We start from the raw sequence: 24,319 nt of genomic DNA, 5'->3' as shown, positions 1-24,319 counted from the left end.
CTGTTTGTGTACTTGTAAGACTTAGTGATAGTGGGTGAAAGAAAGCAGAAATCAGGATGCTATTATAATATAACCAGAGATTGATAAGCTGATATTTTTAATATTAGACTCTTTCTACATAAAGAAAAAAGAAAAAAAAAAAGGTCCTGCTGTCTAAAGAATACAGTCAGTGACCTTCTAAATCTCAAGAGCTCAACTTCCAGCTCTCTCTTTTTCCGGTGTTAAAGCACATTTTGCTGATCATTCATTCCACTCTTTTGAGCAAAAGACCTCTGTTCATACAAACACTGAGCACTTGTTTCCAGGGAAAAAAAAAAATGTTTCTTTTTCATGGAAACAGTAGCTGGTGTATGAAAGCCTCGGAGGTGGCTGGGGCGTGTGGTTTACTGTCACTGGATCCGCGCACAGCGGTGTTTCTGGGGACATGTCAGGAGAAATGAAGTGTGAAACTCTATCTGCAACCTCTTGCTAGAAGGCTTTGAAGTCAGGGTGTTTCCAGCAGCTTACATGGCTGTCTCATTCCCTGAAGTTTACAGCTATATTGTCTCTGCTGCTGTGGAAGTCAGTGTAGGGCTGTGTCAGGAAATGAAGCCAAATAAACCACAGAATATTCAGAGCTGGAAGGGACCCACAAGCATCTTAAGTGAATGGGCCATAGGGGGATGTTTAGGGTGAGGTGCAGATGAATGTACTCTCTGACCAAGAGCACCTCTTGACAGTGAGAAAAATGATTATATGAGTGAGTGAAGAGATCTGAAGAAATATCTGAACTGAAATGAACCTAATTTTTGCTCAAAGGAGGAAATTACAAGGAAATCTAAGGAAAAAAAAAACACCCCAAAACAAACAAACAAAAAACCCATTCAGTGTTATTTTGCCTTCCAAAGATTTCCAGCTGACATTCTTAAGTTGCTTTTCAGTGATCTGGGTCACATTCTCCTGATAAGAACCCTCTAACCCTGCTTCCCCCTGCCTCAAGTTATTAATTATAGTAATCAAACATATTTCAGATGCAGAAGTGCTTGAACATATTATGTATGGACATACATGATGTGATGATTGTCATGATCAATAAATTCAAACCTTAAGACAGCTGCAAGAGGCCTTACCTATACTTGGTGCATAGAAAAGCCAGTAGAATGAGAACTGTTAGTTCTCATCTGCTCCTTCTATGATTAATTAAAGTATGTGGAAGTTATCTTAAAGCTATGTGCTGTGTTGATGTGTTTGTTGTGTCCTCAGAATAAAAACCTGAGATTGATTCTGCCTAGAGTGAAGAGCAGAATAAAAGATAAAAATAAAAATGTTGTATGGTTCATCTGGAGTTCAAATAGACTTTCCATGTCTTTATAAAACATCACATAGTTGAATTGTTCTTGTGAACTCAGCAGATTTAGATTTTTTTTCCCCTCAGAAAATTGACTATGTGAAAGTAATGTGAATTTATTGACTACAGTTTTAATATTTTTTATTTTTCTTTCACTGCATTATAGCAATTGTAATCTTTTATTAAGGTGGAGTTTCTGTTTTCCCCTTTCCAGCTTTTCCACAAGACTAGAAAAAAAGAGAAGTCAGTAATTACATTAGTCTTGTCTGTACCTGATTGATGGACTTTGAGATGTCTGGCAGTAAAATATTATCCTGTCCTTTCTGGCACAACATCTTGTCCTTTTCCAAGCCATTGCTTTATTTAAAGTAACTGAAATTAGCACAGTGTCTGCTCCTGTGAGCTATGTTCAGATGTGTGCATTTGCCAGCACCCACCAAAGATAGCAGCCCCTGCATGCAATTGCTCAGCCAGAAATGTCCTTCACATCCTTTTCTAATGATGACATTTCCTCTGGTGACTTTTGGAGTTGCCCGACTCCTTTCCAGTAAATTAGAAGACATTAGCTAAGAAATGAAGTTAATTAGTGGGGGGAAAAAGTAAGACCTCTTGAAATATTAACCTTAGGGTGTATTGGACTTCCTAAATGGCCTTCAGATTAATGGCTGTGATAAGTGGATGAAAACTTGCCATATTTTGGGGGAGTTGCTTCATCTCTGAGTCTTACAATCAAATCTAAATTTACTGAGGCATATAGATCTCTCAATTCATTTACTTGTAAATACACATAAAGGAGATGCTATGGGAAGCCCCAATTTCATAAACAGGCAAATAGACTTCCCTTGCTGCCACTGAAATAGACTGAGTACCCCAAAAATGTCTTGATTTTGGATGTGAAGAGTTGACTCCTCAGGTATCTGTTTACCATTATTCTTTTCTACAGCTGAGTATTTAATGAGGAGACACTGTGGTCCTAAGTCTGTAAATATTTCTCTTTCCTGTTGCTTTGTAGAAATAAAGTAAAAAAAGAAGAACAAAAAGTTTATAGTGCCTTCACAAAGTCTAGATATTCTGTCATGAGCATAAGCTGGTAAACTATCAGGATTGTAGCTTGGAGAGAAGAGTAGCACGGGAGCAGTGATTAAAAAGCTGAGAAGCTTTTTTTGCTTGTGTATTTTATTGCTGTTTTGGGAAAGAATGGCTTCACATCTAGAAAGGTGTAAGTGTGTCCTGTGCATTTGAAGTGTTTGTCCCGATAATCATCATCAAAGGAATAAATTGCAGTGTGTAGTAACTATGCACTGTGTTCATATGTTGAGAGATCTTGTACGTGGGAGGGGACTTGGCATGGAGTTTCCTCACACAGAGCAAAATAGAGTCTTGAATGTTTGTGAGACTCAGGCCTGCAACATCTCATTTTTCAGTTTGTAAAAGTATGCCTATTTTTTTTGTGGTCTGATGAGTGGAGAGCTTTCTGACTGTAGTTGTGCTGCAGTGTTCCACCTCAGACTGACCAGTTGTCATTTCAGGGGTTGTTACCCTTTTTGTTCCTAAAGCATGGAGCTAAGAGAGGGATGCCTGAGGAGGTTTTAGCTGGTGAACAAAACCAAGATGTTCTATTTTTTTTTTTCTCTAGCATGTTGATTATGTGTTTTTTTCCCCCCACTCTGGGTTCAGAGTTCTGTTGTTAGAGAATGGAGTACTTGTATTTGCCGTTGTACTACAGTAGTTGTCATGATGCAAATGAGTAATTGGCAATTGATTTTTTCTCTTTGTTTGTTATTGGCAGATTCCTCCCAAGAGGGAGTAATTGGTGGTCATTAGATGTGACATGAACTAAGTTTTTATTTTCAACTCTCTCTTTCTTCGGCCAAGAGATTTGTTATCTCAGTAGGGATCCTTCTCATCTCGCTTTTGTCAGAAAACACTGGAGAAAAGAGGAGTCTAAAATTGATTTTTTTATCCCTTTGCATTTTTCTGCAGAGCTTTATGGAAACTATATTGCAAAAATGGACTTTAAAAATAAGGAATTTAAAGGAGGATGCATTTTTTTTCTCTTTTTTTCAAATTCGACATCTGTACAAAAATGCTCTTTGAGTCAAACAGCTCTTCAAGGAAATCAAACTGCCAATACTACCATACTCATTACAGCCTGATGGACATCATGTAAATAAAATAAAGATTGTCCAAAGGGTCCATCTTCCTGTTTCTGAGCTAAAAATATGCCCACGGTTGTCCTTGCCTTGCCAGCAGGTGAGCAAATATTGGCCAGGTTCAGGATGGGCTTGGCAGGGCAGCGAGCTCTGTGCAGCTCGGGCTCCTGGTGGGCTGAGCCATCTGGTGCCTGTGCTGTGGTGACAGAGCCTTATTCAGAACTGCAGCCAGCTGCCCAGCCAGTCAGGGAGGGCTCCTGGGGACCAGGCTCAGTGCCCCTGAACCACCAGGTACTGAATGCTCTGGAAAGTGAGCATTGGAGTGAAACCTGCCCAAGTGCAGGAGACTGGAGGTAGTACAAAATTAACATCATTAAGGACTTGGTTATGAAAAATCTGAGACTGGTAGAGAAATAGCAACCTTACAGAGATTGTTTCCTCAGTGAAGACTCCATCCCTGGAGGGTGCCAACAGCATTAGAGCTTACTCTGACAGCCTCTCTGCTGTTTGTGTGCCCAGACACCTAACTTACTTGAACCTATAGAAATGAGAAAGCTTCTCCAGTCACAGAATTACAGAATAAGCCGAGTTGAAAGAGACCCACAAGGATCCTCAAGTCCAACTCCTGGCCCTGCACAGCACCATCCCCAAGAGTCCCATCATGTGCCTGAGAGGATTGTCCACATGCTCCTTGAGATCTGTCAGCCTTGGAGCTGTGACCACTGCCCTGGGCACCTTGTTCCAGTGCCCAACCACCCCCTGGGTGAAGAACTTCTTTCTAATATCCAACCTCAACCTCCCCTGACACAACTTCAGGCCCCCCCCTTGGCTCCTGTCACTGTCACCACAGAGCAGAGATCGGTGCCTGCCCCTCCTCTTCCCCACATGAGGAAGCTGTGACTGCAATGAGGTCTCCCCTCAGTCTCCTCCTCTCCAGGCTGAACTGACCAAGGCACCTCAGCCTCTCCTCACACAGCTTCCTCTCGAGACCCTTCCCCATCCTCATGGCCTCCTTTGGACACTGTAATAGCTTTATATCTTATATTTTGGTGTACAAAACTGTACACAATATTCAAAGTGAGGCTGTAGCAATAAAGAGTTGAATTAATATTTGCTGACTTGGAGTTAAGTAGGCAAGAACAACAAGCTCCTGTGTCAGGAGTATGTAAAATGTAAAATGTATTTTACATTTTATCCTGTCCAGGTGTTTATAAAGTACATTGGGATCCTTAGCTGAAAGGTGTTGTATGAACACACAGGATAATTACTGTCACACATGTGAAAGAACAAGGTCTCCCTGCCAGTAGCTTTTCCTCAAGGGGTGGTTTAATTTCTTTATCTGCAGTAATTCCATTGCTGTCTCTCTTGAGATCAGAATGTGCAGTATTTAAAGCTGACTTAAACAAGAGAGACTCACTCTGCAATCCATTAAATTCAAAGGGATGAGCTTCTGACTTATCTGCTGGACACTTAGCTCAGGTGACTTCTGATTCTCTCTGAATGAGAAGAGAGAACCTTTGCCTCTCTATTTCAGGTATGCCTTTGGCACCTTTGATTCATTTTGGGATGCTTTTACTTGCATTTACTTATCCCTAGTTTAGGGTTACTGGTCTTATTTCTGAAGGGTGTTCTTCAAATATCAAAGTACAATAACCAAATTTACCATACAGTAACAGCTACATTTCTGTGAAAGCTGGCAGGCTTACAGTCCCAGCATCTTAAATGGGTACTATAATTCAGTTATTCATGTAAAATAATATGACTTCAGAAAGCTGCATCTCAGCCCTTCAAGAGAAAGAAGATGTGCTTTCTGAAGGTACGGGTGGATGGATGTTTAGATTTCTGGTACTCAGTCATAGCAAATATTAAACTCAGCAATTTAATGAAATGATTGAAATTAGTTTATGTGAAAAGTATTTCATTTCAACTGAGGCTATACATCAGCAAAAGCATATTTTTTGCCAATACAGCTATTTTTGGTCTCACAAGAAGATACAGCAGTTGCACTGTGCAGGGTCTTGAAAGGTATTTTAATAAATAAACAGTAGTAGTGAGGTAAGAAAGTATGACAGCTCATTTCAGTGGTTTACCATTGGGCCAACAGTTGGCAATTATTGCATTTGGAAGAATCAAATGGATGATTTGAATAGAAATGCTGGTTCTTCAGTGAATTGCCTTTTTACATCAGTTGTAGCATATGTCCACATTTTTTCCAACAGTAATGAATTTCCTGAGGTGCTTTCCCTTGTGCTTTTGAATGCTGAGTGTTAAAATCCAGCAGGAGAGACCTGTAGTTGACCTTTCATGCTAAATGTGAAAGGGCTGTCATAGCCTTTAAAAGGCTTTTGTGCTTCTGGGCCTCCTGAGAAGCTCCAGTTACCTTCAGATTGGATCAGCTGTTTCAGGTGTGAAACATCAGTTGTGCAGAGTAACTTAAATATTTTTAACCTTTTATGATGAGTCTGGAAGCATCTGTTTACACATGCAACGCATCTGGTGCGTTCTGCCCTTTCCATCTGTTTGGGAGTGAAAATAACCTGTGATTTGACTCTATTCAAAGTAGTTTTTATCTTTGAAAGTCCAAAATAGTATTGATGTGGGCAGTATTGAAAATTTCTGTAGCCATTATAGAAACTTCAACCTTTGGTATTACAAGGAGTTCAGAGCAGAAGTTTGCATCTGGTGAACCCTGCTGCTTGGATTGAAACACTCATGGTAGGACTTTGTTTCTGTGGAGAGGTGGTCAAATGTCAGTCTGAGATCTCAGCTTAAATGGTGAATCAATATTCTGTGTATTTTTCAAAGTTTAAATTTGTGATAGCCTGCTGCCTTTTTTTCCCCCTGAAATGTCTCATTTCTTGCTTTTCTCTCATGTCTGAGAAGGGGCTGTGCAGCTGCCAGGTTTGTTTGCTCAGGCAGTGCAGGTGTTGGTATGTTGCTTTGTGTTTGATCCCTGTTAGTAGGGGGTCCAGGACAGAAAGGTAAATTGGGAAATGAGATATCCAGTCGGATTCAGAAAAATCTCAAGTTTTTATGCTGGTTATCAACTGTTTTGGATGCTCAAAGTTTATATTTGCTTAAAGGAAGCTGAGCTGTGGGGTAGAGGAGAAAGCTTTGTAGGGTTACATGGACCATTAGTGCACAGAAATACAGAGAAACCACACCTGCCTGAGGAATTCCTTGCACTGCAAACTGAATTGTTGGGATAATATTCTAGGGAAGCATTCCCAATTCCTCTTGGTTTACACTCTGTGTATCAGAGACAGGTCACAGAGCACAGCAGAACTTCCTGTTTGGTCTCGTTTGGTCCAACTTAGCTAAGCTGAATAATAAAAAGTATGCAATCTAAATAATGGATTTATTGTACTTGATATTCTAACGACTTATTATAATAATGGCTACTTAGTTACTGACTTCATTTTTTTATTAAAAAAAGGCAAGGAAATTGGGATATAATTGCAGAGGCGTTACTGTGAACTCTGGCATATCTAAAAACATGCAAGAAGCCAAGGATTTTTTTTTTATTAGAAAGTTCTTGAACTAAAACTTAATTAGGAGTGAGGTAACTAAATTAGACACAGTTTGAAATTGTGAGTTCTAATGTTTGTTGAAAAAAATTATATTGGCACTGATTGTGGGAATATGGCAGGCAAAGACACCTGAGGAAATTATGTAGGTGAAGTGAGAAATACAAGCTTGGGGAGAAACTGTAAGAGCAGAGAAGAAAATTAGAAAATATATTGCATTAATATCATTTCACTTTTTTTACTTGGCTCCAGTAAGTATTTATGTTCTAATATTAATGCAGTCATATCTATTGTAACAGACTGTGTTGTTATACTTTCTGGTCCCATCATTCTATTTGAGCAGTTAAAATCATTCTGTGAGTATTTTAGGTTGAAAGTTTCAGTCCTTGTTGAAAATCTGATTCTTCTAGATGATTTGGACAAAATAATTTCCTTTCAGAAGCATTTATAATAGTCTTTCTAGTGTTTGGAGAAAAAAAAAGTTATTTGTTGACTGAATAATAAGAGCTACTTCTGAAGTATGTCCACTTTCAGTTTTCTAAAATTCTAGAATATGTTCAAATCCTTCAAGTAGGTTATTATCTGCAGCAAGGACACAAAGATGGTATTGAAAATAATTTATTCAGAAAGCTGACAATGCAGCAGGAGACTAATCATCAGGATATGTGTCTCTGTTTCTAACACCAGGCATATTATGCCTTTTTTTTTGTAATGCAAACAATTGGCAGCTGTGAGAATTAGGGAGAGCAGCCAATATAAAATAAAAATGAAACCCATGAAACTGAAGTGGTTTAGGAAACATGTTTCAGAGTGCTTATGTGTTATCTTTCAAATCAATGAATCTTGGAGATGTGTGTTTTATTCTGTGCCAAGAAATGAAATAATTGTCCAATTTGAAGAGATTCAAAATGACAATAAAGTATATCTTTGAATGAGAGAAGAAAAAAGGTTTTTTTCCTTCTCTCTTGGAATTTAAGTATAAAGAACAATGCCTTGTATACCCATCCTCAATTCTCGGAAAAGGTAACCTTATTTTTATAAGTGTATAAAGCTAAAATAATGAAACTATCCAAGCCTCTGTGATACTCTTCTCACTGCTTTAAATACCATCAAAACAACGCTCAAATAAAACTGACACTGGGAAAAAAAAGTGTGAAGTGTAGAGCCTGCAATCTGCAAATGAGAAAACTCCAAACCTCACCATCTCCTGCCTGATCTCATTGTTTTTCACACTTATTTATTTTTCCCTTTTACAAATGTACCAGTGAAAGGATTTGCGTAGGTTATTTGAAAACAGAACTCAGTGACGACGCTCGTTCCTCCCAGGATCTGCTTGGTTGGGAATGACAGGGTGTGAAATTATATCCTGCTGCTTCTTCAGCTGTGCCTTCAGCTCCAGCTTGGGACTTCAGTTTGCTTCCAGCTGTTTTCCACCCAAAGTAAAATGTTTCCTGGCCATGTGCTGCCTCTGTTTCTGTCAAGTGGGGTTAGGAACTGGTGTTGAAAAGACGATATAGTGCTCTTTACCTCCTGGAAATTCTTTTCTGCAATGAGCCATCCTAAAAGGCCAGCTGTGCCCAGCCACACAGCTGTTTCACACAGAAATAATAGCTTCAAGCTCTTTTGTCAAGGCCAAGAATCAGATCCTGTAAATTCATGAAAGATGAATGCTACAGTAAACTCTAGGAACTTTTTTATCTAAAAAAGATTATAAATAATGTAATAAAAAATGAAGTGCTTTGTAGGTGACAATAAGCTTTATAGGTAGGTAATGCCACATTTGGTACTAGTCTTTTATGTTTGTGTTCCTGTCAGCCAGCCCAGTACCCAACCTAACCTCCAGCAGGAAATTATATGTTCCATTATTCCTTATAGCACAATAAAGCCCTTTATTTATGGCAAGCATTATTTTGTTGTCACAAAACAACAGAATGTTGTGACAGAATTCATATCTTAGTGTATTAAGGCTTTCTTTCCCTCCTTGTAATGGTTATCCCAATTCTCCTGTCCTCCTGTTGTCAGCCCTGCACATGAGGTTTATCTGTCAGCATTAGGATGAAGGCTCTCAGAGCCAGAGATTCTATTCTCTCTCTGGTCAGATGTAACAGAAGAAGAGGCACAAAGTTCATAAAAAATTCTCCTTTTTTTTTTTTAAACTTTTCTCACTTTTTTCTAGTTCCAGTTCCAGCCTGCTGATTCCATGGTTGTGGTTGACACTAGAGTATTGTAAACTTTCCCAGTTATTGTGTGGTGTCATGGATCCCTTTTATGAGAAGTGAATTTTCTCTAGCTCAGTTTTCCTTCTAAAGTGTTTCATCCTCTTCAAGAAACTGATGTTCTCTAAGAGGAAAGGTTCAAATATTGCCTCTGAAACTCCTCATGCTGAGCATGCACAAATCAAAAGAGCAATTAGAAAATTCAAGTATGATTATGTGATTTCAAAGGCCAAGTGTAGGCTACAACCTGAGAAAAGCAAATAATTGTAAGACTGAAGGCTGAGGTAGCTGTAGGTTGTGTACCTCCACGAAACTGGTCTGTCCTTTGTTCTAGACTGAAGTGAGAATTTGGATTGCTACATGTGGCCTACGAAGTGTGAAATGAATGGGCACAAGGAATTGTTTCATTAGTAATGGTCCAGGGTAACTCTCTAATGTTAGAATCCAAACCTTTTAATTTAAAAAAATCACATGAGACTACAAGGGACAGGAAACAATTGTATTTTAACAGACAAAATTGTTTATAGAACCCTTTATTTTAATAAAATTTTATGTGAACTGAATCAAACTCCTTTAATGTTGAAGAAAACAAAGGATTAGCAGTCCTAGATTATGGGAAATGGAAAGCAATTCATAATGTACCTGTGAATATTTCAGTTTCAGCTGCTGTGGAGCAAAGCTCAGTTTTTCTTTAGTGTTGCATGGACTTGTGATCTTCTAAATGGAGGAAAAAAAATGAGGGCACTCACTTCCTTGTGTGATGTCAGATAAAATAAGACTGAGCCTAATTTATTATGTCTTATAAACAGATGCTCCTGCATATGGGCATGTGTTTGTGTATTTGTGTACTGATACATTTTAAGAAATGATTGCCCTCTTGGTAATTGTTGTGAATAATTATTTGTGAAAAGAGATTCCATTATGTAGGCACCTAAAGTAAGTCACATCTTCAAACAATTCTCTTCAGTTCCCACTTCCACCTTTGAATTCCCACCAAGCCTCCTCCTTTTTCCTGGTGTCAAGCAGGAGCAGGCATGTCAGCATTCAGCAAGGTATCATCACACAGTTCTTTCTAATTGCCAACACTGAATAAATTCACATTCACTTATATCTGTGAAAAACTCACAGATTGTGCTTGCACAGTTGAGCTTGGACAATCTCATCCATTTCAGATTTTGCTTTCTCACCTAGCTGGAAAAACAGAATCCTTTCCATTTCTCAAACTGGAAAACAGTCCATTTTCCTTGGGGGAAGGGTTTGTAAGGGATTATACAATGCCCTTCCAAGTCCAGATAGTCTCACCAAGTGCATCAAGCACTTTGCACTTGTCTACAAGAACATTTCTAACCAGCAGTTCATCAGGTCAGGTGAAAATCTGAGGCAAAAAGCCCCCAGAGCAATATCAGCACAGTTAATCTTCTGTAAAGAGCTTTCCTTTGGAGGCTTGCACAAAAAGACAAGTTGTTACTAAACCATGAGAAAGGGAATTTACTTACTGCTTGTAGAGCACTGCAGTAATTTTGAAGGACTAAACATCATTGAAAGGAAAATCTTTGTCTTTTTTGTCACACATATCCATAAGGTTTGCACAGGTATAGTAATGAGTGCTGTCTGATGAATGTAAATTCACAAAATCCAAACTGACTTTGACAACTTTTGTGAAATGCTTTAACCTGTAAATTATAGTTGTTTGTCACTGTCATTATTTCAGCACACCTGCAATATTTAGCAGTTATACATGTGCTGAAGTCCTCCTTTGCTTTCCAGAAATGCCTGCATAACAATAAACCCATTCCTGGAGTTTAATTCCCCCTGGACTGGGAATTTTGGATGGTGAGCAAGTCTAAGGTTTATGACAGTGGGACAAAGCTGCTATAGAGTTGCCTGAGTTGAGCAGCAAAAGATCAGTACAGCCCTCATAAATGCACCTTTCCTGATGGTTTGGCTGGCTGGCTGGATGATCATGTCAACTAAACCAAAATTAAAAAGTCAGTAGGGAGTCTGCTGTGGTTGGCACAACCCAAGCTTAGTTTCTGCTATTTCTGATGTTTCTCTGCAATTCAGCTGATTTTTGAAGCCAAATGAATCACATTAACAAGCATTCTCATGTTTGGAGAGAGGAGTGAGGCTACTCAAAGCAGCTTGTTTTAATTTTGGATCTGACATTTGCTAGTTGACCCTAATACATTGCACTTGCACATGAGTTAAACTGGTGTATCCTCACAAGATGTTACTTATATTGGGTTTCATCTGTCATTTTTTAAGAGGGATGACAGGGACTTCCCATGTATATTCTGTGGCCATGAAAGACCATGTTCAGGGGTGGTCTAAGAGCCCTCTCAGGTGTGGCAGCAGGGAGTGCCACTGCCTTCAGCTGGACTGGGTTCCATCCTCTGACTTGAGCAGCGTCACAATGTGGTTACTTCAGGATTTAAAAAACCCAAACTATCCACCAGCTGGTACAATGTAGTTTGAAGAGATTGTTAGTTACAGTGACATTTTCTGAAGGGAAGATTTCACTATGGGGGCAGTAAATGTGCTCTGACTTCCACCATTCAGCTTCACCCATGAGTTGAAATTTAATGACAAAAGTGTGAGAAATGAATGTGAGAGGCTTCAATACCTTCTTATTCATACAAGTTAGACATTTTTCCCAGAAAATTAAGGTTTCTAAGGACATGGTACAGCTGTGATTGAGTCACTTCTAGTTTTGAGAGCAACCTGGTTCAATATAAGCTTTGACGTTTTTCTTGTTCTAAATTTTAGTACAAAGTAAAACCTCAGACATTTATTACAGACAAGTGTGAGAGTATGAATGAAGATTGAGTACAGTTTGAACAAGCAGATTTCAGCATGAACATATGAAATGCATTCCTTCATGTTAATGGCTAAAAATGTGGTGAAGGAAAATATATTTTTTCAAAAAATCCAGAAGTTGAGGCGCAGAGCTCAAAGGAACATGTTTTGAAGGGGCTTGTTTGCCTGATTTCTCTTCTTTGAACCACTGTTTTGTTTTGTTTTGTTTTTAAACACTAAAGTATATTGTAATTACACTGGGGCTTTGTGTAATCTTTTATGAGTTTATGGATAAATGGTATACCTCTGGTTAGGCAGGTTATTTCTAGGACAGGGGGGAAAGGGTAAGTCAAAAGGAAGGTTCTGTGTGTTCTGTATTTTTAATTTTTTTTTTTTTTTTGGGAGAAGCAACTGGATGAGGTTATAGAAAGTGAGAAGTTTAGGTGTGAGTGATTTATCCCGTGCTTATTTATCTGCTCCTGGATTTCTGCATTTGACCTGTGATGCTGTTGGGGTGGGACTTTGTTGTCTGTGCAGTGTTAAACCTTGTAGCTTTGAGCCTCTGGGGAGGCTGGCAGAGCCACCCAAATGCATGAGCTGGCTCTTTCTAAGAGTCATTCTCAGACTTCAGGAAAAGGCAATTGATGGAGTTTCCCTGTTAGCACTCACTATGAGAAATGGCTGTGTGGAATGCTCTTCTTTAGAAAGCACTTCAGGAAAAAAAGTAAAAAAAGTCTTTTCCACCTAATTCGGGCTGCTGGCCTAACGGGAGGAGGTTCATGCAATGGCTTTTTTCTTTTCTCTTTTTAATTTATTTATTGAATTTATTTTATTCCCCTTCCTTCTGTGTTAAAGATATACGTGGACTGCAGGGATTTCTCGACCAGGCCTCCAGGCTGGGACTTGATGTATCATTACAAAAAGTGGACAGGAACATCAGCAGAGTGTTTTCCAACCTTTTCACCACCATGAAAACGGAGGAGCTGAACCGCTACCGGGACACCTTGCGAAGGGCCATCCTCCTCCTGAGCCCACGGGGAGCCCAGACTTTCATTAATGAGGTCAGTGCACAGGTTTTTATTTATCAGAAACATTTCAGAAGCATGATTATGACCCATGTTTTGCTTTTTTGACAGTGCTGGTTGTTTAATGTCAAATGATATGGTCAGACTCTACTGCCAGGAAATCGAAATGTCACATGCTCCATGGAACGGTTACTTTGTGGTTAATGCAAATGGGGCAACATGGGCCAGATAGAATATAATATAATAACATATACAGCTCTGTGGGGGTTAATCATTTTTGTCTGGTTGTCTTCTGTATCAATACTTTTGTCCTGGATTTCAACCACTGTTAACACGTGACCAGAAAATCTGCAATAATCTGTTAGAAATTAAACATAATGTGCCTGAGAGAGCTGTCTTTGCTGTGGAAATCTCCAAATTTGTATTAAAGGGGTGCATTACTGATGATTGAAAGTTGACTCAAAGAGATTTTTATGACATATAAAGTTGGAATTATATGTTTGTCTTCTTTTCTTAGTGGTTTCTTGAAATCAGCGATGCTAATTAGGACAGGGAGGTAGCTGTTGGGCAAACTTTTAATTAATGCTATGGGCTAAGTTTTGGCATTAATTAGTTTTTTATCCAGCTTTTTAATATTAAATAATGAATTATTTTAGTGCTTTCTATGTCAGAGTTGAGAATGAGAAATTAAGCCTCAGTTTAAGTTTGTGTATTCATTAGCTAAGATTTTGGCAATAAAGTAGGGGCTTGAATTTTTTTTAACGAACCAGGGATATGATTGAACCACGAAATTAAAATGTGGATGGGATGTGCTTCCAATTATCAGTTTTGCTCCATCAAAGCCTCCTAAATTTAAAAAAATCAACTCAAATTAGCTCATTTGGTTTTTTTTTTTACCATAAGAGCCTTAGTAAATTATGCACATTTGTGTTCATCAGTGATTTTTTAAATAACAAGGTAAATTTTACCTTAAATAAATGAGGCAAATAGGTATTTGGAAAAGAATAAGCAGAGAGATAAATTATCCTCAGGTTTGTGCACACACAGGTATTTCCAGCAGAAGAATGAGGGAGTTAGGTGCCCTCCAAGTGTGTGCAGCTCTCCACAGCTCAGTCAGCTGTTTGCATAGGAGAGCTCTGGCAGAAATGCACATTGCCAGGGACTCCTCACAAACTGCCCAAAGCAGGTTAAAAGGAAATGTTTTATCCAGACCCAGCTGGGTGGAAGTTGTGTCCCCCTTGGGCACCCAGGGCTCTGGGATTGTTGGGTGAGTCAGGTGAGTGCCCTGTCAGAGCCCTGAGGTGTCTCCAGGGTAGGGGCCAGTATGAAACTGTATTAAACTCTTTTACTGCTCACTTCACCTTAAAGCACTGTGTATTACAGGCATTAAGACTAATGACCCTGATATATTTCCAGCTCCCTGCAGGAGTTGAACAGTGGGCAGAAATGAAAAGTAATTTATTTGGCAATCTTCCTATATTGAATCTTGATTGATTCAGAAAAGCTTTAAAAGAGAAAATTTAAATCTTAGAAAGGAATTCTCCAAAGACTCTGAGATACAAGGTGCAGAGTGTAGGGGAGAATCTTTCCCAGACAGAGGCTGAACTTATGTTTTGTGGAGAGTTACAATGACTGCAGTTCTTCAGTGTGTCAGTCAATAAGTGCAACTAATTATCTACAGCACATATTTAGGGAGTCTGGAATAACAACCTGCAGCTTAAATGAAATATACATTTTTATGTGTTTTACTGAAATGCATCAGTCACAATGTGGAGCAGTAAGTTCCTTTAATGGCTTTACTCAGTTCTACAGTGGGTATTTTTTACTATAGGTACCATATTGCTTCATACTGACTGCTGTTCTTATCAATCTCACTCTACACCTTGGAAATTGTTACAGGCTTTTATTTTCCAGTTTCTTTGGGAAAAAAAAAGCCCTCTGAAAAATTCTAAGTAGCAATGCTAGAAGAAAATGTAAGGATATTATTTTTAGATTTTGCACATATCTATTTTCTTTTTTCTTTCAACTCCATTTAGAAAAAGAAATTGAAGAACAAAGAGGTTTTAAAGCTGGAAGTAGAAAATTTCATGTGAAAAAGTGGTTTCTTATTAAGATTTTCAGTTTTGCTAAGTTGATATTTTCTAGTAGGGAAAACGGTCTGACAAATTTCAACCAGATTTTTGTTAAAATGTGTTGGCTAATAGCATATCTTCATATGCATATATGTTCCAGGTGCTGAACACCAACCCTCTGGTGAAATAAAGAAAAAAAAAATAAGAACACTGTTTGGGTTATGAAGCCTGAAATACACAAATTTAACAGATTTTTCTTAGTAGAAGTCATAGATACCAGCCACTGGAAGCTGATACAAGATCTATTTTGCCTTGTTTGATACTGCAAGTGATAAATTTTTCTTCAGGTCTAGATTTCAGTCTCATCATCTCTTGGGTGGGCCAGGAGATCTCATCTGATTTTGGATGTACCAAGTTAGAGGACCTGGCCATCTCATGTGTGAAAAAATTTTGAATTGTAGAAGAATTCAATTTCTCTAATTTTTATCTAGACATGGTTCTCATTTAACTGTCTTAACAACTCAGTGCCTGGTTCTGTCACGTGCCAAAGTTAATGCAGTAGAAATTATTGACCTTTCCTAACTTTTCAAGATTTAGTGTTTTGTTATGAAACTGCTTTGACTGTAAGAATGGAGAGGAGAAGGAAAAAAGTCTTTTCAATGGCATTGCTGTAAACCTGCAATCAGCCTTTATTCAGAATAGAGATGGTAAATGAATTTATAAAATGTTAACTATCTAAGGCTATGCATTAAAAGGGAATTTAGGGACTGAAGCAGACCTAATCTAAAGAGTGTCTCTCCTTAAACAGTTGAGAAAAATGTTCCTTTCTCTAGCTGCAGAAACTCCAGATATATTTGTCTCAATTGTAACACGGGTATGTGTGCCAGGAAAACAATTTTATATTTTGAAAAGCATGTGGTCCTCTTGCAAGGCAATAAGAAAAACTAATAATTCAGAAATGGGAAAATTTAGCACTTTTACCTTTCCTGTTAGTTTCTTTGGCCCAGACATAGGAATCTGAGGCTCAGAAGGCTCCCTCCTTGAGACAGTGAAGATTCACCTGCTTCTTTCACTTAGTAATGGATGTGATTTTTCAATTGCAAGTAGAGGTATTATTTGTATGGATTGCTTTTATCATTAGGGCTGTAGACTGAAATGAATAAATGGAAAAAAGTTGAAAGAGGTGACAAAAATGATGAAAGGATGGGAGAGCACGACCTCTGAGGAGAGGCCTCAGGAACACGCGGTATACAGCCTGCCTGGGGGAACAGAGCTGCCAGGCACTTGAGAGCAAACATGAGCGGAGGAGGAGGAGGAGGAGGAGGAGGAATTCTTTTAGGTGATCATGGGATGTCGAACAGGAAGCAATGACCTGAAGCTAAAGAGGGAATGCTTTCTAACAGGGAGGTCAGTTGGACAATGGGAGTGCTGGGCGGGAGAGTTCAGGGAGGCATCGTCCTGCAGGGCATTCAAGAGTCCACTAGATAAAACCCTCTGGTAAATCAGGCTAGCAGTTTGTCCTGAACTGGTGTGCAGGATGTTCCAGGTGACCCAGGAGCCCTTCTGAAAACCTGCCAGGAAACATGTGTTGTGTGAATAAGTTTAGACTGTGTACTTCTTATATACAACCTATCTGAAGAGGAGGAAAAGATCTTGTAGTTCAGTGCTTCTCAAGTTTCCTGTGGCAGGTGTGCAGTTCCTGACCTCTGTGGCTTCTTAATTCTTCAAGAACACATGGTTTATTTGGGACATGTATATTAATAGGATTTGTCTTTTTATAAATATAGGTGATATCAGTTTCTCCATAGACTTTACTCTTCCTTCTTTGCAGTATTTATATACAACCTTTGCTTTTGAAATGGAGGCTGTAACCCAGTTGCATGTAGTTATTGACTTGAATATAGAAGGCATTATCAGCTTTACAAAACCTTTAACTCAGCATTACTTATATTTTTGGCAGCTTCACTGAAGTGAAAAATGTTTTTGTTGAGGTGGATCTCTGAAGGTGCTGTAGTTCCTTGTGAGCCTGGTGAGCTGGCTGCAGGAAGGCTGTGTCCATATCCCAGCAGCACAGCAGCCTAAAGCAGAGCTTTCTGCGTGCCTAGGATAGTAAGCAAGTTTAAAAAAAGAAGACTATAATAAAAGAGAGCAGATTAATTCCTTTAAAAATTAATACAAAACTGCTTTATCAATGTGGCAGGGTTATGTGAATTGCAGCAATTCCAATTTGAGCTGAAGCTAAAAATTTCCAGTATAACACTGTGTTAAACAGCTGTAATTTATCTCTGCCCTGTTTATATAATCACCTGAGTGTCCTCATTGGAAAGCAAAGATTTCTCTGTTTCTCTTTCACCCTAGTTCCTGCTAAGTGTTCTGAGTGATTCTTTACAGATATCCTGCTTTTATTTTGGGCTTTTGGGGTCATTTCACAGTGATTTGGGGCCTTCCTTCAGTCCTGGCCACTGAAGATGCTGAGCTCCTTCTTCCAGAGCACTCTCAGTTGGCACCTGTTAGAGAACCATGCTCCAGCCTTCTCTTTTCCCTTCTGCAGTTGGTGACATGCTATTACTTGACTGGAGCTGAATGAAGCATTTATAGCATCTTGAACAATTTGCACCCACAAGCAATTGTATGAAATAGTTTTCCAGGGACATTCACTTCTCAGAATTTAACAGGAAAAAAGTTCAATATTAATTTTCTGGCACTTAGCACTTCATCTCTCTCTCTCTCTCTCTTTTTTTTTAATTTATGTTACAAACATTCAACATATTAGTCCATATCTCTGGTTTATATGCAGTATATAAACATCTCGAAATATTGTTGAATAATTTTGGGAAAAAATAATATGCCCCTTCTGTTTTTAGAAGGCAATTTCTATATTTAAAGAGCTGCCATTGATTTGTGAGTGCTGGTAACAGAACTGTAGAAATAATACATTCTTCTTTCAATAGTTCAAGTTAAATTATGCCCGCCTTATTTCTTCTAAATCCTCCTCTGGTATTCTATTTCCTCCTTAGAGCTAAAATCTTGTCTGCTATTGTTGACATTTTCAATATGCCAAGGCTCTTTCTGCTTAAAGAGAATAATAATTATAATTAAAGCCCAAGCAAACCTCATTGAATTGCTAAAACTTAAGTGTAAACAAAGCCCTCCCATTCTGGGATAAATTGGCTTTGAAGCAAGTTTCTTTCCACTGGGCCAAAAAGCCTCCCAAAACACAAACCCTCCTACATTTTTGTTCACAATGACTAATCCAAGGGATGGGGTTATTCTCATAGGGATCCCAATCAAATGTGTTTGGAACACTCAATGACATGGATTTGTAGACACTCTGAAGGGGGGGAAAATTGTTGAACAAATGACTTTATGAATTGCTTACATAGCTTCATTTAAATGGAATTCCTTTTACTACTGCAGGTAGAAGTGACAATAATTTTAATTTTTTTTTTTTTTTTTACAACATCCACTAGAATGTTGCATGAGATTTTGAACCTGAATGTTGAACTCATGAGAGGCAGGAGGCTTGCATCCAGTTTTGTATATCTAGCAGTAACTGACAGCAGTTTTGTGAGTCTTTATGGGTCAATTGAGCAAAAAAAATACAGAAATTGGATGCACTGGCCGAAGGTGCACAAAGCCCTTTTGAGTCTAAAGACTGCTTTACTGGCAGTTTTACCAAGTCTCTCAGTGTCAGCAATGATGTCTGGTGTGAAAGAACCTGATTTCTCTTCTCATGTTCTGAATCTGATGACTGGGTACATATACATAGAGGATCATGCATTTTTAAATGTCATTAAGTCTGTACGTACAGGAACCAGGCTTTCCTCCTGCTCCGAATGCTTCCTCCTCAGTGCACTTTCGGGTCCTCCTTTCATTGCAGGTGTTCAGCTGCTAAAACATGAGTCATTTCAAAATTCTGCTGCTGTCCACACATAAGGATGTCAAGTCCAAAGGAAAATGTGCCCAAACATCTAGCTGAAAAAATTGTTAAAAAATCTTGAATTAACATTCATTTGTGTTGTGAGCTTCACTAATTTTTTTAACAAACCATTTTTTTCAACATTTTTTTTGTTATTTTTCCTTTGCTGGTGTAGAACTCTGAAGAGATTTAGCCTTTAATAGGGAAGATTCTATCTGTCAGGAGAGGCTGTGTTTATGTTTGGGGTTTTTGGAAGGAGCAGGATCTATCAATGATTTGGAAACAGACGTGTTGTACTGGGACAGGACTGATAATCCAGCAGTGCCTTTAAAACACTCAGTGCTGGCTTTTGCAAGAGCTGAGACAGGGCAAATCTAGTGGGCACTAAAATAACAAGGCTATCAAAAACTAACCCTCTCTCCACCTACTCCTTCAAATTATTTCACTTCAGGTTGTTTGGGTGATCCCTTGAATGCTGTGCAAATTAAAGATAAAGTTCCTACGCATTTGTGTTTTTAGTATAGTGGCAAAGTGGAATTGAAGACTCTGACATATCTGTGGCCATTATAATACATAAATATATGCAAAATGTTTCTCTGAAATACTGCAAAGCTGTAGATGACTTTATAATTCTCAGCAAGGATAATTTTCTGCAATTTAGGTATAATTTACCAGAAAGGAGATATTACTAATTAATTATGGATGATTAATTTTAAAATAGGCTCCTGCAGTTGCATCTCTATACCAGTGTTTGCCTATTGTAAGGCACTGGCAGGAGCAGAGGTACATGAGAAAAATATGTTTGCCTTACAAAAATCAAATCAGAATAGTAATGGCCATAAAAAAGCTATTTACCATTTTCCACTTTTACTTTTCATATAAATTTAGTGAATTGTTTAGCTGACTGTTCTAAAGAAGCTTGGCTTTGAGTGTTAGAAAATACATACTGTAATTATTCAGTATTAAATTTTTGAACTTACAACAGCAGTGTGCACACATCACAGGTACAGGTTGACTTTGTCTAAGTTTCTAAGCACAGGGACTGACTTGGGAGTACAGGACTCTGCACAATCCTCTCTCCCCTAAAATGCACTTCTAGACCTGTTGTGCTGGATTGAGAAGATCACTGATCCATTTTGTTTGTTCTCCCAAAGGTCACAGAAGGAGGCCATTATCCTTGGAAGGGATGAGTAATAATTACTGATAATAATTTGCACCTGCTTGGCATCTTTTCACAGGAGGTTTTTAGCAGCTTTTAGCCCGTGAAATAAAATTATATTTACCCAAGACTTATTTTTAGTTTCAAACTAATTAAAAAATCAATGTAAGCCTTTACTAATTGCTGGCAGCACACAGTTTAGTGCTCTGTAGGAGAGAAGAGCTCAGGTGAGATTTACATGGGTTTAAGATTAATCCCTGGGAAGGCATCCTAGGACTGATGCTGTGTTCCTCTTCCAGCTCTGTGCACCCAGTGTAGGTGTGAGGGTGAGCCTTTTTGGGGCTCTGCCCCCTGGGTAGGGAACAACACTGAGTGTTAAGTCTGTTCCTTCACAGTTCAAAGGGTAGAGTTCCTAGAAAACCCAAAATAAAGGGTTGAGGGAGCACTCTGCAAATGCAGGGGGAGAAATGTTTGGGAGCCTTGTTCATCAAGGACAAGCAGATGGATCTGATTACATAAAGGTTTTAACTTGAGACAGAGTGGTGACTGTGCCAGGAGATGGCCTTTTCCTGAGGCAAGGAGTGTTCTGTGTCAGAGGAGCAGTGTGGAGTGTCATCAGCTCCAAGTGCCAGGTGTCACTTCATTTACCTTGGGACATTGGAGGGTGGCGAATACCCCCAAACTAGCAAGGGTTTAAGAGCTGTTTTGGAAAGGGATTGGAGTCCTATGCTAATAATCACTTTTCCTGGTGTTCTTATAACTGGTGTGCTTATGCTTGCTGAACTTGAGTGGCTTGTTATGAACTGGGATGTTGTTTTGCTGGGTGCTGTATGAATTTGTGTCCTTAAAAATTTTGTAGTGTTCAAGAAATGACAGATAAAGATGTCTGCGGAATAAAAGGGATTGATAATGAATGTTGTTGTGTGACACAAAGTGTCCTCATTCCATGAGCTTAGAAATCAGCATTTTGAAAATAAAAGAAATTAAACTGCACTGCACTAAACTAAGGATTTTAAAATACTTGTGGAAATGATTTTTAAATAGGGGTAGGTGAAGGATGTTGACACTAAGGCCAGAATCTTCATGATGAGTTAGAGATAATCTGAAAGATTGGAATAAAAAGTGTGTGGTATTGGAAGTGAAGATTGTTAGCATATCTTTGATGTGACAGGTAACAAGGGAGCTGTTGAAGCAGTATGAAGAGTTGGGTGAAATGATCAATGAAAGGAGTTAGAGATCCTCTTTGCAGCAGAAGTTTCCCTGAGATATGAGAGCAGCTTGTGATTCTTCAGGTCAGAAAGATGAACTTGGAAGTAATCAATATGTAATATCATCAGAGCTGGGAAAGGAATTTCTGCATTACAGATGGGTTAAAAAACCTATTTATTAGAAAGATTATGTCTACAGAATCTCTGAGATTTTGGGTTTATCCTGGATGAAAAGGAAGAGTCAAAGATAACACTTGTGTAGTAGTCCAAATTGGCAGGTCTGATATTCTGGCTGTCCATTTTGATTGAAAAAAAGGATTTTCTTTGCCTTTTGAAGGGGGAGTGTTGAGAAATCTCCCTATCCCCATGAAGCTTGTAGGGATATCCTGGAAGCAGTCGGTTTAGACTGACCAGAATATGAAAAATGTCTCACAGAGAAGTAGATCAGGATTCATCAGCATATGAATGACAGGGAATTGGTGGGGTTTTTTTTTGTGTTGTTTGTTTTTGTTTTGTTTTTGTTTTGTTTAGTTTTTTGGTTTTGTTTGTTTGGTTTTTTTTTGCTAGTTTGCTTGCTGGATGGAGTTAACGTAAAGAAAGATTACAGAGTGAAAGGGTGTAGGACCCTCCTTGGGAACTTGGAGAATTTCACAGAAAGTAATCCCTGGAGAGATTGTGCTGGAGTGTCATAAGAGGAAAACCAGGAGAGAGGTGCTGGGAAGAGGAGGTTTATCAAGAAAAAATGTCATCAGCTCTATTAAAAGCATCTGGCAAGTCCAGCGGGAGAGAGTAACAATTTTGGTGTGTGGCTAAAAAAGTGAGTATCAGCAGGAACAGTTTCAGTCAAGTGAACCACGTGTTAGAGGGTCTGCAGCTGGAAGGGAGAGGAGGAATGGGGTGATAGGTATAGGGACTGAAGAGGTGAGAAAGGACAGGTCTGAAACACATTTTGGTCTCAGGGGAGAGAAACAGGGCAAGAAGAAACTACTTTAAAGGTCTGTGGTGAGATCTTCTAATTATTATAAGGGCAGCGGTATGGAGGATGTCTTCAAGGGTTCCAAAGGCTGGAATGCATTGGACATGTGGAGTGAAGGGATGGGCTGGCAGTTGGAGCACTTTGTGTGGGCTGGGGTTTGCATCACCTTTTTGGATGGTCACTGTGTGAGCCCCAGGGTGACAGATTGGGAATGGGCTCTGTTTGTCTTTGCAGTTCTTATCAGATGTGCAGCTGCTTTGTGTGCTGTCCTCCAGTCAAAGCTGTGTATTGGTAGACAGTAGAAATGACATGTTTTTGTTGCTGGTTTTTCTGCTGTGTGCAAAATTTTCTGAGAGAGAAAAGTGAGTTTTTCAGGTCTTGGAGCATTTCCTTTGCAGTGTGGGGGCAAAGGGAATAAAAGTGGCTCTGACAGTATCCTTGTGGGGAAGGACTTTGTCTTCTAAGGATAATTTTTGATAGTTTTAATTTTTAGTAATACCTTTTTACTGAATAAGTCTTCATGCTGAAATTTGCAGAGAAGGAAGGTTATAATCAGGTTTCTATACAGAGATTTGCTGTTTTCACTGTTTTTGTTCACTACTTGTTCAGGTATATTTTCATAACTTTTATTCAAAGATCAATTTTCAAGGTTGATCTATTTCTGTTGAGAGATTATTGTTACAGAACATTAAATGTGGAAGTAGAGCGTCATTAGTTCCTTTTTTACAAGCTGGGGCATAGGGTTACAGAGGAAGGAGGCAATTTACTGACTTCACCTGAAACAGGGATTGAAGTCCTAAATGTCAAACCAAGAACAGCCCAAAAGGTCATCCTTTCATTTGATACTGCCAGGTATGTCTTTGGCACCATTGACCTCTGGTTGTTTCATTTGAGACAACTGATTGTCCTGTCAGACCAGGGATCCTTTTTTCAGACTTGTGGCCTTTAACCCCTACATGCTGTGTCAAATATTAAAACTCTCTTTAAATAGTGCATGTTGGCTTTAGTTTCAGGTAAATAATGCAGCTTGCACATACAGTCCTACAGAGCATTTAAAGGGGGGATCAAGTAACATTAAAAGTCTGTATTTTATTTATTGAATGGAGTCCTTTCATTGTTATGGCATTATAGTTGGCTATAGAGCGTGCACTGTGAAAGAGATCAATTTGTTTGGCAATGACCCATCCATTTAACTTGAAGCAATCAGATTTAAAGCTTTGCACTTTATTAATGTGTGTGCAAATAGCAACTGGGTTCCAAGGACACTCTTTAGGAAAGCACCTTGAGTGATTGGTCCTGATATATAATTCATATTTTGCTTCCAGCTTTCCAAAGGAAAAAAAAAAATCACATTAAAATTATTTTTAGATAATACTGTAAAGAAAAAAAAAACAACCTGAAGCATTGGCATATGACAATGACTTTGTCTGTTTAATGGAAGTATATTGACCTGAAAATGTTACAAGTTCCCCTAACAAGTTTTTCCATAATTTTATTAAAGATTATAGAGATTATTTTGAGATGTACATCAGCACGTTAAAAAGTCCTCCAAACAAAACTCATTGTGCCACAGTGTTAATTTTCTAAACTGTACTAGCATGCGAAGTATTTTAGAAATCAATCTCAGTTCTGAATGCATCTTGATTGAGAGTAAGAACCACCCAGAAAATAGAGTATTTCAGCCTGGATACAGTTATGAATTCTTAATAAAAGTGTGCAGTTCAAGACAGACTCATCCCTGATGGCTCCCAGAAACAGGAAGCACCCTAGCACTGGAAATGCCCCTGTGTAAATAAGGTGGTTACAGCATCCAGGGCAAATAAGCAGTGGAACTGTGCAATTTGAAAAAATCTGTGGCATGCACAAGTGCTAAAAATAATACCAAGGAGACAAAATAGTAATAAAAGGAGGACCCTAAAACCCCATAAAATTAATTAATAA

The 24,319-nt window shown here is 38.7% G+C and overlaps 1 protein-coding gene across 1 annotated transcript in view; it reads left to right on the top strand.

The window, feature by feature from the left end:
• The window catches only part of GRID1 (glutamate ionotropic receptor delta type subunit 1), a 281,982-nt gene that overhangs the window by 59,093 nt on the left and 198,570 nt on the right, over positions 1-24,319 (top strand). Inside the window, exon 2 of the mRNA XM_030241408.2 lies at positions 12,875-13,080. Within this exon, the coding sequence (XP_030097268.1) occupies positions 12,875-13,080 (206 nt within the window). The remainder of the gene's footprint in view (positions 1-12,874; positions 13,081-24,319) is intronic.

Source organism: Serinus canaria, chromosome 6, assembly GCF_022539315.1.
Source record: "Serinus canaria isolate serCan28SL12 chromosome 6, serCan2020, whole genome shotgun sequence".
Lineage (NCBI taxonomy): Eukaryota > Metazoa > Chordata > Aves > Passeriformes > Fringillidae > Serinus > Serinus canaria.
Note: the sequence above shows the minus strand (reverse complement) of the source record. Positions and strands in the feature narration are given on the sequence as shown.